Source organism: Aquarana catesbeiana, linkage group LG01 (assembly GCF_042186555.1).
Source record: "Aquarana catesbeiana isolate 2022-GZ linkage group LG01, ASM4218655v1, whole genome shotgun sequence".
Lineage (NCBI taxonomy): Eukaryota > Metazoa > Chordata > Amphibia > Anura > Ranidae > Aquarana > Aquarana catesbeiana.
Window position 1 is genome coordinate 614,930,474 of NC_133324.1, and position 17,415 is coordinate 614,947,888.

General features: G+C 39.1%; 1 protein-coding gene across 10 annotated transcripts in view; it reads left to right on the top strand.

The window, feature by feature from the left end:
- Positions 1-17,415, top strand: part of MAPK10 (mitogen-activated protein kinase 10) — a 335,312-nt gene that overhangs the window by 257,726 nt on the left and 60,171 nt on the right. For all 10 annotated transcript variants that reach the window (XM_073600094.1, XM_073600122.1, XM_073600104.1 and 7 more), the window contains 4 exons: positions 2,520-2,649; positions 12,367-12,425; positions 13,872-14,010; positions 16,192-16,357. In XM_073600094.1, coding sequence (XP_073456195.1) covers positions 2,520-2,649; positions 12,367-12,425; positions 13,872-14,010; positions 16,192-16,357 — 494 coding nt within the window. The remainder of the gene's footprint in view (positions 1-2,519; positions 2,650-12,366; positions 12,426-13,871; positions 14,011-16,191; positions 16,358-17,415) is intronic.

Genomic DNA, 17,415 nt, shown 5'->3' on the forward strand with positions numbered 1-17,415 from the left:
TGCGCCGGTCGGGAACCGGTTAAAGGTTTAGCGTGTTCCTTTTGTCCATTCTACCCATTTATCTAGAGGCTCAGTATAGGCGGAACCATACCTTCAGTTCAAATATTCTCTAGCGCTCATCTTGCGCTGGGCCTCATCCTTCATTCCTTTAATTTAATTCTCATAATGACTGCCCAGTCTTTTCTCTTCTCTTCTTGTGCCTATACCCTCTTGCCTCTAAAACAAATAGTACAGCAAATCTGCAGATTTACAAGAATAGTCTCCACTTATCTACGTGGATAGAAGGGGTTTATGACAATAGACAAATCACTCACTAAGAGACCCTGCTAATCTCTTCTCTTCTCTGTGGGTTTTATCTGACCCTACCATGCGCCTTTGACCCAGGTTGCCCACAAGGAGTCAACGCAAGGAAATACAGAGGAATCTCCCTATCCACACACAGTCCAACCCATGAAGGGGAACACAAACACATTCACACACACACGTTATCCAACCAGAAAGGTCCAAGAGTGGGTCTAGTTTCCTTGAGAACAGAATAGGACAGGTAGGAAAGGCAAAAAACAAGCAAGCTTAAGGATAGCTTACCTAGACGGCATTTCGAGGTCTGCATCCCTGATGATCCAGATCAAAACGTGGTTCCTTTTGGAGACTCTGACAAACTCCTGGCTGGCTCACCAACTGTTATAGAAATTTCTGGCTGTGACTCTAAAAATAAAAGTTAACTCTGCAATTGCAGGAACAGATTTACAGGACACAATCACTGTGTTTAAAATGCCCGTTCTGATAAAATGTATTATTACATGTTTTTTTATACATAGATAAGGGGTGGTGTGAGATGTTATTAAAAACTAACAAGCAGAAATATGTTATTAAAACCTAGGGAATAGAACAATTGCAAAAGTAAAACCTTGAGAGGGTGGGGAGGGTAAAGATAGAGAGAGATTCTAGCAGAAGTTCTGTCTGTGTGTTAAGTGAAGGTTACAGAACGCATTTCGACTTTGCGAACAAGATGGAGTCTCTTGTGTTTAAATGAACAATACAGTGAAAAACCATGTGGCAGCTGTCAATTAAAAAATATCATTATGATTTTTCCTGTCTCTTGCTGGATTTATTTTATTGGGTATACTTGAAATTTCAATTATTTCATGATAGCAATCATTTAATAACCATTGTAAGTCAATGTAAACATCATATTGTTACTATAACTAGACCAAAATAAATGCATACAATATGGATAAACTAAAAACGTACTTAGGATCATCTACTTTAACCCCTTGTCGACCAGCCGCCGCAGTTATACTGCGGCTAGCTGACTCGACTGCACGAACCGCAGTAGGTGTACGGCAGGCTCGTACACGGCTTTCTGTGGGCGTGCGCTGATTGGCCAGTGGGGGAGGCAATCTGCAGGTCTGGTGGACTTGATGTCCATGCGATAATTTCCGCAGAGACAGAACAGGGATCTGCCTGTGTATGCACTGATTACTGTGAAAATGTCACTGGCAGGGAAGGGGTTAACACTAGGGGGCGATCAAGGGGTTAAATATGTGTTCCCTCAGTGTGTTCTAACTGTATTGGAATAGGACTGACTAGGGGAGGAGGCATATTATTGTCCCTACAAATCCCCGTGCTGGCTCTCGTGCACACCATCGCTTGTGGCCGGTGGCGATCGCGACCACCGGCCATGTGCATCAGGTCCCCCACTATGCAGTTGGGCATGTGCCTCCGGCGGTGCGCGCAACCTCTGGCGGCTCTTAAAGGGAACCACGTACCATACAGGGTTTCCTGCAGGGGTGCCTTTCTGCCCCCGTAAAAAGACGTGAGCCAGTCGGGAACTGGTTAAGGGGTAAATGCTTCTGGTCCTTAAGTGGTTCAAATTTTTATTCCAGTAATTAGTTAATTGTACGTAAACAAATATGAAAAAGCACTTACAAATTGCAAATCTTCTGCACTTTTTTGTGATTTTATTAGTCATACTTTTGCTAAGTCAGTCCCCCAGCTACAAAAATACAAGGTTAATGCGCTTGGTTTTATTCCTTTATGTTCCTGCCTTTTTTTCTGTGTGTTGCCATAGCCACATTTTTCTGTGTGTTGCCATAGCCACATTTTTTTGCAGTTTGAAGGCTGTGACTTTTTTTGACTTTGTAAACAGCAAATGTACAGAGGTAATACAGGCAGCATTGACCTCTGTCTCTTCTACTTAATGTTAACCTGCAAGAGGCAGAAATTCAAGGCAAGGCAGCTGGCTTAGACAACAATCATATGACCGATTCAATCACTTCTTTCTCTACATCTAACATCTGCTGCAGGACATCAGCAGATTTCAATTTAATGCACAGTTTTCTTTAATATTTTTCCTAACCTCTCTATGATCAAATTGTAATGTTATGTCTTCAATCACAGAACTTGATCAATGTACTTAACCGAGGAGGGATTGCAATTTTATGGGGTGTAATGAATGATTTTCTTAGAAATATTACTACCAGGCTTTGCAATTCTCATGTGTGCATCTTGCCTTTCAGTGCTGCTTACGATGCTGTCCTTGATAGAAATGTGGCAATTAAGAAACTCAGCCGACCATTTCAAAATCAAACACATGCCAAACGGGCATACAGGGAACTGGTCCTAATGAAGTGTGTAAATCATAAAAATGTAAGTTTTCTGTCCTTCATTACTATTTCTGTGACTTACTTGAGATCCAAAAAAATAGACAAACTACAATCATTGGTAACATATGTTATATGGACATCTATTTTTCTGGGTCTACTTTTTTGTTTGATATGCTGTTGCCTCTTGACTTCTGAGCTGCCAAAAAAGATTATAACTTTATAACAGTCCCAGTGATTGAGAAAGGAGACTGGGGGAAAGGAGGCGTAAATGATTTCTTCCTGCTTGCAGCAGGCTAATGGCATCAGTTTCACACGTTGAATCCCCCAAGATTAGGTACAGGCCTAGTTACTGTGCTCACACATTGCCCAGCGGCCTAGATTTCCAGTGGTCTGGTACACCTCTACACAATGTGTTTCAATTTAAAATGTTTTTCAAGGAACCTGATTGTTGTTGATTGGAGCACTATGCAGGGGCTGTGTAGGACCACTGGTGATCTGGAGATGAACTTCTGCACACTGTGTAGAGCAACGGCCTGGATCTCCAGCATGCTGCCATCACAGATGATTTTAACGCAGGCTGCGGCACTAACCATAAAAATGAAAAATATCTCTCACACACTGTTTTGATGCAGCCTGACTGCATCCCTGTTATATAAAAGGTAGGTTTAACCTCCTTGGCAGTATTCCCAAGTGTGGCTCGGGGGGAAATTTCAGTACCATTAGCAGTAACCCCGAGCTACCCCAGGATTGCATCACTGGATCCTGGAAGAGGTGACTTACCTTGTCCCCATGATCCCGCGATGTAATCCCACTGTGTCCTGTGGCCGAATCTTCCGTCTGATGCTCTGTGTGTTACGGCTTCCCTTCCCTGCAAACGTCGCGACGCAGGGGGGTAGAACCAGGTGGTAGATTCAAAATGTATAAATCACAACACATACACAATACATTGTTATCTTATTGGATTACATTACTTTATCAAATCATTTGACCTCAGTTTGTCCCCAGTGCTCTGTCCAGTGCCCTTGCCCATTTTACTGTTCTTTCTGCATGGAAGCTGGTTCTTTCTGCCTGGAAATGACCATGGCATCCAAAAAACGAGCCTTTAAATCAAAAGCAGTTTATCACCTGCTGGAAAGCAGCAATAGCTATACAGAATCACTTGCAGAATTGAGTGATAGTGATTCGTGGGGAAATTCGTCATCAGACACAGAAATTTCAGTGATGATCCAGCGACTGAGCTCAGTGATGTGCGGACTTGGTGCTGTATTATCTGCGGTACAGATCACGCAGCGCCCCCAAGATTCCCATTTACTGGAGCACCTGGTATGAAAGTGGATGTTGAAGATGACAACCCCTTGGTAAGTATGCCCAGGGCCGTTTTTAAGGCAGGACAAAAGGGGTAGCTGCCCTGGGCCCTGTCATTGTTGTGGGGCCCAAAGCAGCTGTCTCATACTTGCCAACTATCCTTGTTTAATTTCCCTCGTCCCTTGAGGTTTTAGTCCTGTGCTGTGTCCCAATATCTCAGTGTGAAGTGCTGCTACTAATGCTGCCCAGCTCTGCCCTATTGTTGTGTAAAGATGACTTACCTGCAGACCCTGTGTTTACATGTAAATTACCGGCATTCATATGTAAATATCGGCAGAATTCATATATAAATAGCGACGGACAGCGGCATTGATATGTATATCATGCCCCCCCTGAGGTCATATCCACAGTAATCACTAGCAACCAATCAACAAGCAGAAATCATGTGCTATAACCTCTAGCAACTAATCAGTGAGCCATAATGTGTGCTGTAACCTCTAGCAACCAGTCAGTGAGCGGTAATGATACACTGTAACCTCTGGCAACCAATCGCAATAGCTGCCTGATCTGATTCAGTAAACTAATTTTGAGTCTAGCTGGTATTTATTGTATGTCTCAGAGCAGGTGGAGAGCAAAACTGCATGGGGGAGGGCCCCAAGAAAAGTTTTGCCCAGGGTCCAATCAATTTTAAAGACGGCCCTGAGTATGCCAACTATTTTTGACCGATGAGGTTATTGAAAAAGATAAAAAAACGATACCAAGAGCAACAAGCTGCTATGCATCGGAAGTTTTCAAGAAGTAGAAAGTGGGAACCAGTGACCAAAGCGGACATTTGGAAATTTCTGGGCCTAATAATTCTTCAGGGAGTGATGGGGAAACCCCTGCAGAAGTTACTTGCCAATCCATTCTTTGGCACGATCATGTCAGAGTGCAAATTTTCCTTGATAATGAAATATTTGCACTTTGAAAACAATGAAGAATTTGATGAAACTACTCATCCAGCACCAAAACTCAAGAACATTTGGGAAGTATATCAAATGATTCTGAAGAATTTCCAACGGAGCTATGTGCCAGAAAGAGACAGCATAGATGAAAGTCTAATGGCCTACAAGGGAAGGCTCAGCTGGATACAATACATGGCATCAATAAGAGTATGATTTGGCATAAAATCCTTCATGCTATGCGAATCGACAACTAGTTACATTTCGAATTTTGTCCTATACACCGGTAAAGGAACCAAGTTCAACCCAAAATACAGCAATTATGGAATGGCAACATCTTCCGTTCTTTCACTGATTGAGCCATTGCTAAATCGGGGCTATTGTGTAAATAAAGACAACTTTTACACATCTCCTGAACTTTATGAGTTCCTTCTGCAGAACAAAACGGATGCCTATGGAACTGTTAGGGCTAACCGGCGTGACATGCTGCCAATCTTTGGCAATAAGAAGCTCAAGACTGGATAAATGGTTGCCTGGCAGAAAGACAAAATGATGGCACTGTGATGGTGTGACAAAAAAGATGTGTGCCTAATGAGTACAATCCATAATACCTCCACTGTCATGATACGCACAAAAGATGGGAAAGACATCATGAAGCCACAAATAGTGATAGACTACAACAACACCATGGGAGGTGTTGACAGAGCCAACCAAGCAATGACATTCTATCCAGCAATGAGAAAACAACAAAAAAAGTACTACAAGAAGATCTTCAGGCATCTTCATGAGCAATGCTTGTGGAATGCCTATATTCTGCTAAAAAAAAAGAGTGACAGTGTGGTTCATGCTGACTTTATTTGGAAAGTTGCCGAACTGATCTTTCTGAACCACCAAACACCAATGGCTGTGAATAGAGCTGGACGTCGTGCTGCTGGCGTTGTCAACCCAGAATGCCTGAATGGTCGTCACTTCATGGACTACATCCCACCAATGGAGAAAAAGTCAGCACCCACAAGGATGTGTGTGGTTTGTTGCTCAAAGCGTGATGACAGTAGAAAGAAAATCTGAAAGGAAAACCAGGTTCCATTGTGCTGATTGTGACTGCAGACTTTGTGCAGTCCCATGTTTCAAAATTTATCATAACCGGGATGTTTACTGAAGCAATATGACTATATTGCATCCTTGTTTGGACACATTTCAGTGTTTTTGATTTGACTATATTATTGACTAAAATTTATTGAATAAAATGTACTATTATTATATTATTATTTGTTATTATTTATAGTTATTTATTATTATAATTTATGATTTTGTGTTTCAAACTTTATCATACCCGGGATGTCTACTAGACTCTTGTTTGGACAGATTTAAGAGAGTTATTCCTAAGAATTACAGGCCTACAATATAAAACGCCAAATTCCCATGCAAAACATCTGTACCGCTTTCAACATTAAAAATCTGACATAATCATACCACCAGGGAGGTTAATTAGGCTTTCAAAATATCTATACATTTTTTAAATCTTATCCACTCAAGGAGTTATGCCTATAAATAGCAAATGCTGCATATTATTAAGTGTTAGCCATAAAAAACAATATATCAAAATATTATACTATTTATATAAAATCGCAACAATTTTATTATTCCAAACTCAGTACACAAATTGAGAGAAATATACACCATATAAAAAAAAAACTATCTGGGCCCTACACCATGCATACCTAATTACTGAAAAAACAGTTAGGTAGATGTGTGCATGGTCTTTCCAGAATATGCATAAACATTAGGTATATATGTTTGGGACAAAACTATTGTCAAAATAAAATAGTACTATTTATAGGATGGAAAGGCCAACTATACAAATTGCTCACCAACTTAAGCTGGCCATACACCTATAGATTATCTGCAGATTTTCTATGGTTAGATGGAAAAAGTGGGAGATTCCTCCATCCACACAGTTTAGCGAACATGGAGAGATCTGTTGCACTTTTTCTATCTAACCATAGAAAATCTGCAGATAATCTATAGGTGTATGGCCAGCTTTAGTTTTCAAATACTCTTCGCACATGGGACTAAATCGGCATATACAGTGGGTAAAGAAAGGAATCAGCCCCCCCTTTAAAGCAAAATGTGGTCCGATAAAATACTGACATAAGGGGAGTTTTATAACTCAGTGATTCTGTTTTTTCATTTTTTTTTTCCGACATGTTGGTGTTATGTCTTTCACTTGGATGTTATAAGTTGCACTAGTGAATACAACCAGTCTTGATTTCAGGCTTCAAAGTAACAAAATTTGATTATTTTAATTACAGCCTCTAGTCTATTGTGATGTCTCTACTAACGCTGCACATCTAGACTTTGCAATATTTGCCCACTCTTATTTGCAGAACTGCTCAAGTTAGATGAGACTAAAATTGAATTATACAGCTGGATAAAACAAAAAACTGTGTCTGTCTTCATTTCAGGCTACAAAGCAACAAAAATTGATTATTTTAAAGGGGGGGGGGGGGTGATTCTTTGCTATACCCACTGTATATACAGACTTAGTCCCATGTTCCAGGAGTATTTGAAAACCAAGTTGGTGAGCAATGTGTATATTTTGCCTTTCCAGCCTATAAATAGTACAATTTCATTTTGATAATATTTGTGTCCCAACATATATACTTAAGGTTTATGAATATTCGGGAAAGACCATACATACTTCTACCTAACATTTTTTTCAGTAATTAAGTATGCATGATGTAGGTCCCAGATAGGGTTTTTTTATATGGTTTATATTTCTTTAATTTTTTGTGTATAAATAGGGAAAAGAATAGCAGGACAATAATCTCTATATTTTCAAACAATGTGGTTTAATTGGGCTTTAAACTGTGGTTATTTGAAATGTGGTCATATCCCTTCTGGACTGTAAAACAGATAACCTGCCTAAACAGAAGTTCAGACTTCTTCTTGAGTGGTCCTTGAGTTGGTGTTCAATTATGGGAATACTGTACAGAGATTGGAAATTTGAGCTCCTGCTAACCTCTACCTCCACCCGCTTTTCACAATTGGTCAGTGAGACATCTCATATCATTGAATGATCACTAGTAATGTGAGGGCTGCAGCAGGGCTATGCCAAAGCTCCATGGTAATTTAGAGTTCTATGTTTCAGGGCTTCAAGGATGCTCACAAAGTAATTGAAAGCCAGATACCTGCTTTAGAACTCAGTAATCTGTTTGCTAGGGTTAACGTGGAATTCCATTTTCTGTCAAGTTTTACTGCTGCCTTTGTTCCTTTCAGTTGTTGTCCAGTAATTAGGAGGACATCTTCCCAAAGGTTAGATAGAAATTTAAACCAGACTGAAGCTTTTCCTACTCTAAACAAAAAAATTAAAACCTGCTAGGGATCATGACCCCAGAGTTGTGTATGCACTATAGAAAAATTGTATAGAGCCAGGAGGTAGTGTTGCAGAGGTTTCTTTTTCCGAATGGGCTGACCTTCTAGCCATTGGCAAGAGTAACCTGTCTTTCCCCAGTTTAAGATATGTGCGGGTATTTTTGTGAGCAGAATTAATGATCTTGTCTTGTTTCACTGACTAAATCTTCTGTAAGCATTTTTTATGTTGCTGCCTCCTAGATTGTAAGCTCTAATGAGTAGGGCTCTCTGATTCCTCCTGTATTGAATTGTATTGTAATTGTACTGTCTGCCCTAATGTTGCAAAGCGCTGCGCAAACTGTATAAATCCTGTATAATAATAATAATAATAATGTAGCTACGCCACTTCCATTGTTTGCCAGTAGACCACATTAGGACACCGGGCACATCTTGTGCTAGAACCAGGTTTATAGGGATTTATTAAAACATACAGGTAAGGCTGTTAATAAACCAGCAAACAAACAATTGATACACTGAATGCTGAAGGCAATTTCAGACTTCCAATTCATGCAGAAGAAAACAAATGCTTAGCCTTTGTAAACCTACAGCAAATACAGGGATTTACTGAACAAGCTTGTTCAGTGAACTAAAAAAGACATGGTGTGGTGACTGCAGCTGTATTAATGCACATGTAATAAAACAAACCAGTACAGTACGTGACACCTTCTTATTTCCAGTACATATAATTTTTCAGACCAGCTTTTGAGAGATGTGATCTCTTTTTTTTTTCAAAAGAGTATGAAGAAAATGGTAAATCTCTCAAAAGCTTGCCCACCGAAATGAACCATTAATGAAAATAAAAAAGGATCATTTGCAGTATCCAACTGTTCATTTATGGGTGTAACTTCATTTGCATTCTTGAAAAATAGTGTGATGCCGCATACACGCGATCGGAATTCCCGCTAGCAAAGGTCCAATGAGAGCCGACCGTGTGTATGCTCCGTTGGACCTTTGCTGGTGGAATTCCCACCAGCAAAAGATTGAGAGCATGTTCTCTATTTTTCCGACGGAAAAAGTTCCAATCAGAAATTCCAATTGTCTGTAGCAATTCCGACCTGCAAAATTCCTACGCATGATCGGAAACAATTTGACGCATGCTCGGAAGCATTGAACTCCATTTTGTTGGCATGTCGTAGTGTTGTATGTCACCGCATTCTTGACGATCAAAAGTTCAGCAAACTCTTGTGTGACCGTATGCAAGCCAAGCTTGAGTGGAATTTCGTCGGAAAAACCATCCAAGATTTTTCTGACGAAAACTTCGATCGTGTGTACGCGGCATCAGTCTTCAAAGTCTTTCTGTGTAGAGAAACCGATTAGATCCAGTCTAATTTATGTGTATATATAGGTGAATGGCAAAAATGATCCTAATGAAAATATTGGCACAACTGGAAGTCACTAGCAAAAAAAGATAATAAATGCTTTTTGATAGATTTATTAGTGTGAATCCTAACATTTATTTATAATTTTAGCATGAAAGCCCATCACCAGGAAATAAATGTCTTTTGTTTTGGATAGCGAGGGGAAAAGTTAAACTTTCTATCAAGCTTTAAACTATATTGTCAAAAGTATTGGGACACCTGCCTTTACACACACATGAACTTTAACGGCATCCCAGTCTTAGTCAGTTGGGTTCAATATTGAGTTGGCCCACCCTTTTCAGCTATAACAGTTTCAACTCTTCTGGGAAGGCTGTCCACAAGGTTTATGTCCACAATGTTTGACCATTCTTCCAGATGCGCATTTGTGAGGTCAGGCACTGATGTGGATAAAAAGGCCTGGCTCACAGTCTCCGCTCTAATTCATCCCAAAGGTGTTCTATCGGGTTGAGGTCAGGACTCTGTACAGGCCAGCTAAGTTCATCCATTCCAAACTCGCTCATCCATGTCTTTATTGACCTTGCTTTGTGCACCGGTGCGCATGTTGGAACAGGAAGGGGCCTTCTCCAAACTGTTCCCACAAAATGGGAGCATGAAATTGTCCAAAATATCTTGGTATGCTGACACCTTAAGATTTCCCTTCGCTGAAACTAAGGGACCAAGCCCAACCCCTAAAAAACAACCCCACACTATAATCCCCCCTCCACCATAGGATTTGGACCAGTGCACAAAGCAAGGTCCATAAAGACATGGATGAGTGAGTTTGGGGTGGAGTAAGCTGACTGGCCTGCACCTCCTGACCTCAACCCAATAGAATACCTTTGGGAGCGGAGACTGCAAGCCAGGCCTTCTCATCCAACATCAGTACCTGACCTCACAAATGTGCTTCTGGAAGAATGGTCAAACATTTCCATAGACACACTCCTAAACCTTGTGGACAGCCTTCCCAGAAGAGTTGAAGCTGTTATAGCTGCAAAGGGTGGGCCAACTCAATATTGAACCCTACCGATTAAGACTGGGATCCCATTAAAGTTCATGTGCGTGTAAAGGCAAGTGTCCCAATACTTTTGGTAAAATAGTGTAATTCTGTATATTACCCCATTAGGGAAATTTTGCATCCCTTCTTATCCCTGATGCCCACACAAGATATAAAAGTGTTGAAACTTTAAATAAAAACTAGCAAACCCGCTGATGGTCCACTGTTGATTATTACACAAGAGCAGCACGAATTTTAAATGTAAACGTAGTTTTTAAAGAGTGCTGTACCACTATATTCTGACACTCATTTTTCTTTATATATGACAGATTTGCTTCAAGGTAGCCATAAACATTAGATGATCTTTGACTACTGTATCCATATTATACCTCTAGATCAGAGCAAACCCTCTGGCTGGTGATCTTTCAGAAAGTAGTCATTTGGCTTTTTTGAATTCCCATTGCCAATCTTTTGGTTTCTTTGTGATGAGGATGTAAAAAATATGTCTATATCTAGCTTAGCCTGAACCCTTTTCTTGGAGAGGTTTAAGATTATATTATATTAAGATTACGATTAATAATATTATGTGATACTTTTCTTTAAAACAGACATTTTCGTTAGGCAAGTTATATACAAGCAAGTTTTTTTTTTTAACAGAAGACCAGAGATGCAACTTGAAATGTCATTGAAATGATTGCTGCTCAATCTGGTCTTTCTCAGTAAATTGCTGGATTTGGGGGGGAGGGGGGAGGTCATCACAAATCTAATCCAGTGTCTCTCAACTCCAGTCCTCAAGGCACCCCAACAGGTCATGTTTTCAGGATTTCCTTCAGATGAAACGTGGCTGTGGTAATTACTAAGGGCATGAAACTGTTTAAATCACCTGTGCGAAATAATGTAATAATGGAAAGCCTGACCTGTTGGGGCGCCTTGAGGACTGAAATTGAGAAACACTGGTCTGATCATTGGAAGAGAGCATGTTGAGTTCCCAGTACAGCCAGAAACTGACCATGCTGTGCACTCATGTCTATTGGTCATAGTCATGGTCAATTTTTTATAGGAAAGCAGGGGGACTAGCAGGAACACTAGGTATTTCAAACAAAGGAAGCAATACAAAGAGAAGTGGATACTTTTTCATGCAAGTGCATGGTACAGCAGACACATATGAGAAATATACTGTATATGAAATGTCGGGGTAACATATTCTTAAATCTCAGGGCTGTTTTTTTTACAACTTTTCGTGGTGGAGTGATTCCGCATGTCAAATTACCTTGCAAGATTTCAGTGATTAGTGTTACTTTGTATCTGTCCTTGCACATGTTATCTTTATATTCGTTCACCTAGACAACAATATATACAAGATTGCTTAAACAGCAGTTACTGAATGGAAAAAATCGTTACTTAAATTAATGTGGAGAAATTTCACTTTGCAATTTAGTGCAAGGATTTAAAAAAAAAAAAGATTTTTGATGGCACATGATTGGATGAAATCCACAGTGTCTCTCCTCACTCACTTAGCTAAGTGAAAATTCCTTTTCACAAATAAAAATCACTTTGCTAAGTGAAGAGTCTATACGTGCCCTCTGATGTTTATGTGCAAGCTTTATCTTTTCTGCAGTGTCCCCTCTTTAGTAAGACTGCAGCAAGTTGTTATCAAAATTCCATTTGCTTAATGATTTTGTAAATTAAACTATAATTGCATTTTACTTCTTATCATAAGGCTGACTTTGTTTCCCCTTTTCTTTTAGATTATCAGTTTATTAAACGTCTTTACACCACAGAAGTCTCTTGAAGAGTTCCAGGATGTGTAAGTAATGCTGATTACGTTAGGACAATCTTCAGAGGTTGAGAAAGTACCTTCATTTATTAGATAAACTCAAGACAGTAATGACTTCAGGATACAGCTGTACTTGCAGGACGTTTAAACAAAAGATATAGGCGCTATATGTATAAACAGCAGTTATTGCACAGACTGTCTACCAAGTTGAAAAATTTCTGTGTGCAGTAATGAGCTCTGATATTTCTGATATCAATGTATAGCTCAATTAGAGTAAGTGATGCTTGAATCAGACATGAACTATCTAGTTGTATAGAGAAGATTTAGAAGAGCTGTCTGGATTTCCAGTCTGTATCCTCAGTGAAATGATACATCACTTGTCCCTGTGACACTGAAATGAAAATAATTGGCGCCAATGGCACAAGAAGACAGGATCCAATCCTTCCATAACCTACCAATGTCCCTGTTTATGTACCGACTGGAGAGATTTACCCTCACTTCCTGTACCATGATACTATGGGGGACATTTACTAAAACTGCAGCACTCAGAATCTGGTGCAGATGTGCATGGTAGCCAATCAGCTTCTAACTTCAGCTTGTTCAAATAAAGTGGTTGTAAAGCCTAAACATTTTTTATCCTAATGCATTCTTTGCATTAAGGTAAAGTATGTTTAGGTATCAGCATCCCCCCTTTTACTTACCTGAGCCCTCATTTAATCCAGTTCTGTGCACGTCTGCAGCTCTTCTCTCCCCTCACTTCCAGGTTTTGCTGGCTTTGCTGGGGCACCGGGAGCCATTGGCTCCCACTGCTGTCAATCAAAGCCAGTAACGAGGGAGCTGGGGGGGGGGGGGGCGAGTCCTGCTGTCTGTGTCAATGGATGCAGCAGTGGGGATCGGGCGCAAGCATGCACAAGTACCCTCATGGGAAGCTGCTTCCCATGGGATCACTGGACAGAGGGCATGGGCGAGGAGCACTGACGGAGGACCCAAAAGAGGAGGTTTGCAGCTGCTCTGTGCAATTCCATTGCACAGAGCAGGTAAGTATAAACATGTTTGTTTTTTGTTCTTGTTTCTCTTTTTTTTTTTTAATTCACCTTTACAATCACTTTAAGCTTCGACAATAAAACTTGGAATCTGACTGGTTTCTAGGCAGAGCTGTACCAGATTTTGCACAGTTTTAGTAAATCAACCCCACTGTCATTAAGGACAGGAAGGGAGGAGAAACTACACTATTGCAGACAGACAAAAAGCAACTCAAATGCCTCTCTTCCTTTGCTCTGAATATCTCACACAGAGATTTTCTAACATGTTTGATTATCTCTGTACCTAAGACTGAGGATGGTAGAACCTTTTATTGATTGTTTTGTAATCCCACAGTACAAACGGTGTTTGCAAAATAGTATTTTTTGGTGCAATAAATGTAGCTACATGTTCACAACACATTTAACTGGTATATCTTTTGAATGTTTTCCTTAGTTACCTAGTAATGGAATTGATGGATGCCAATTTATGTCAGGTGATTCAGATGGAACTGGATCATGAGAGGATGTCCTACTTGTTGTATCAGATGCTATGTGGCATTAAACATCTTCACTCTGCTGGAATTATACACAGGGTTAGTAGTACCAATATACTGGACAAGTGATTAAATTGCTTTAGTTATTATGAATAACTTGCGTTGTGGCCTGAAAACAAATGGCACATTATTTGAAATGACAGTATAAGGCTTTTTTTATTAAGTATTTTATTCTGTATTATTAGCAATGCCAGATAATTATTTTGACAGCCTGGACAGTACCTTTACTAGAATACAATTTATTTAATTGCATTTAATTCTTCTCATTGATTGCTTGACTGATCAAAGAAGCAGACAGGTTTAGCAATCTATGTATAATGATGCAGTGGGAAATTGCATTTACATTTGAAACGTGCAAGATAATGAGAGTGACAGAATCAGAAGAATTGCTTTTTGATTGAGGTACACTTGTTGATTTTCCTGAAAAATTGTAGATGTGTCTAAACTGCAGAGAATCAGGCAAATTATGAAACTTGGCAATCATTAATCTTGAACTTTCTGATTATCTGCAGTCTGGACATATCTTCATGAATATATCCAGTAGAATTAGAAATCTGACTTACCAACTGACCAAGTTTTCTAAACAATTTTCATAGGAGGCATGTAAGATAATCATAATTTTGTCAAGCTTGTTTAAAAACACCTTCAAATGCAACTTATAATTTAGTATTCAATGCAGTGTCATTGAGATCAGTACCTTTAAAATTATTCTTGTAATCATGTAATTCATGTAACCACAGCCTGGAGCTCAGCTACCACGCTGATAAAAAAAAAAAAAAAACACAATATGAGATAATATGGATAACTTCCAATGTGGTTATCCCCAACTAACTCTTCTAAACTTAACCTGTTTTGCTGGTACTTCATAGAAGATTATGAAATCTTTTCATAGGTTTATGAGTGTTCTTCACTAAAGCTGAACTATAGCCATTGCATATTCCAAATTGTACATATCTGTTTTCCACTTAACTTACCTTTGTTTTCCTGGTTGTCAGCCAAGTATGCTTCCTTAGTACTCCCTACTGACAGCCCAATATGAACATAAGCACAGACTTAATTGTTAAAAAGCCCAATGTCCATGGTCACTGTGTGTGAAAGCCCTTAAGTATAACAGCCTGCTCTCCTCTGTACTGTACTGAGATTAACATATTATCATATCTTTGGACCTGGCTTAACAAGCAGGAAATAGAAAAAAAAGGGGTAATGTTGGTCAGGATCCAACTGTATACAAACCAAAGGGGAAACCAGGCGGTTATAAGGTTCTGAGATGGAGAGTAATCGAGGAAAAAGGTATGGGGAAAGGATATAGTGTGGTGGTCTTCCCTGTGGCACATCAAGGGGGCACCGAGAATAAAAAATAAAGGGAAAAAAATAATGGAGCCAATTTACAGTGGAAAGTTGGCAGAAAAGAAAAATATCCACAGGAATAGATAATGTTAAATTAAGTCATGGGGGTTGGTTTATTAAAGGAATATAAGCTGTTAACCAGCGCAAAGTGAATTTTCATTTTGCAAGGAAATTTCCCTTACGTTTGTGAATGAGCTGAAGCTCTACTGACTTCAGTCATCCAATAATTTACAAGCAAAACCATTTTTTTAAAATTGTCATTGCATGTGATTAGGTATTCTTTGAAAAATGGATTTTCCCCACAGTCACTAAGCTAAGTAAAAATTACCATGCAAAGTATAAATTTACATTAAGGCTGGGTTCACATTATTGCAAATTGGATACGGGTTTCTCCGCATCCAATTCGCATGTCAGGAGATTGTGACCGACTCTCTATGGAGCCAGTTCACACATCTCTGGAGTGGCTCTGGTGCAATTTGCTTGTGCGTCTTCTGGTCCGTTTCAGGTCCAAATTCAGCTAAAAATTTGAAAACTGAAATCGGACCTGAAACAGTAAAAAGGGACGCACCGGACCCTGCTGTGAGCCGCTCCATGCTGCAGTGTGAACCCAGCCTGGAAGGTGGACATGCTCTACTACTTTAGTAAATCAGCTACATGGATTCATATGGTTGTGTTTATTTTATGTTTTAATGGGCCAATAATTTTGATCATGTTATTCTAGTTCAGCTTTTAAAAAAAAATATTAAAATGTATGGGCAGAATGAAAACTGTGACATGCTGCATAGACGTGAACAGTATATGAGTGTTTTCTGTATATTTCTAAATATAGCACAAAGCAGGATATATACTAATGCACTGTTATTTCCCAAACAGGATTTAAAACCAAGTAATATAGTTGTGAAATCAGATTGCACGTTGAAGATTCTTGATTTTGGATTGGCAAGGACGGCTGGCACTAGCTTCATGATGACTCCCTATGTAGTAACACGTTATTACAGAGCACCGGAGGTCATTCTTGGAATGGGATACAAGGAAAATGGTAGGCTGTGCCTTAGACACAGTCTGTTAGTAAATTCAAAAGGATTAGAAGAAAACTATTTCACTTGATATAATATTAAACTGTGATATATATTAAACTGATATATATTATATATATGTATATTAAATTGATATATATATATATATATATATATATATATATATATATATATATATATATTGATATATATTAAACTGTGTGGATATGAGTAGAACTTAGTGATTCAGGAAAAGAGAATTATTAGACTCTGTAATATGCAGTAGGTGGGCCCTTATACTACATACTAACTGGTAAATCTAAAAGAGATTGTACAAATATTTTATAATCAGATTGTGAGGTGGGTAGCTAATTTTGAGCATATTTGATAAAGTAGACAAGAATGTGTACAGTACGGTAATCCAAAGTAATGAATCAGCAAGCATCCTTCATTGTTATTCAGAAAATGTGAAAATGGATTGGTTACTAGTTCATTCCCTTATACATATAGTCATTGGTTTTAACAATCGAAGGTGGGCATATAGCATCTTTTTTGAATTTTTTATTAATTGCTTCTAAGTTATACAAAAATACTAAATAGGTGTACGCAGCGCTAAGAGCATAACATTAAAGGTAAAAGCCCATAGTGTTTAGATTAAAGTCCTTGTTCAGGGAAAGAAACTGAGAGACAAAGACACAATTAGGTGAACACAAACTTATCCTCCACCGAACATCAACACACCGGGCCTCTTACCAAAAAGAATGGACCACTAAATTACAGGTGGTCAAACACGCATGATAAATCCACAGAGCCGCAAAACCATTTCATGAGGATCATAGAAGGCTGGGTCTTGTAGTCTCACCAGATGAATATTCAGAGGTGCATGCATAAGATACAAAAAAAGGAACTCCTCATGGTGTAATACTTTAAAACCAGGATCACATTTATTGAAAAAAATATCCAGGGTACCCACATTTTAGCAAATAAAAACCGTTTCTTTTTTATTTGCTACAATGTGAGTACCCTGGATATTTTTTAAATAAGGACTTTAACCTAAACACTATGGACTTTTACCTTTAAT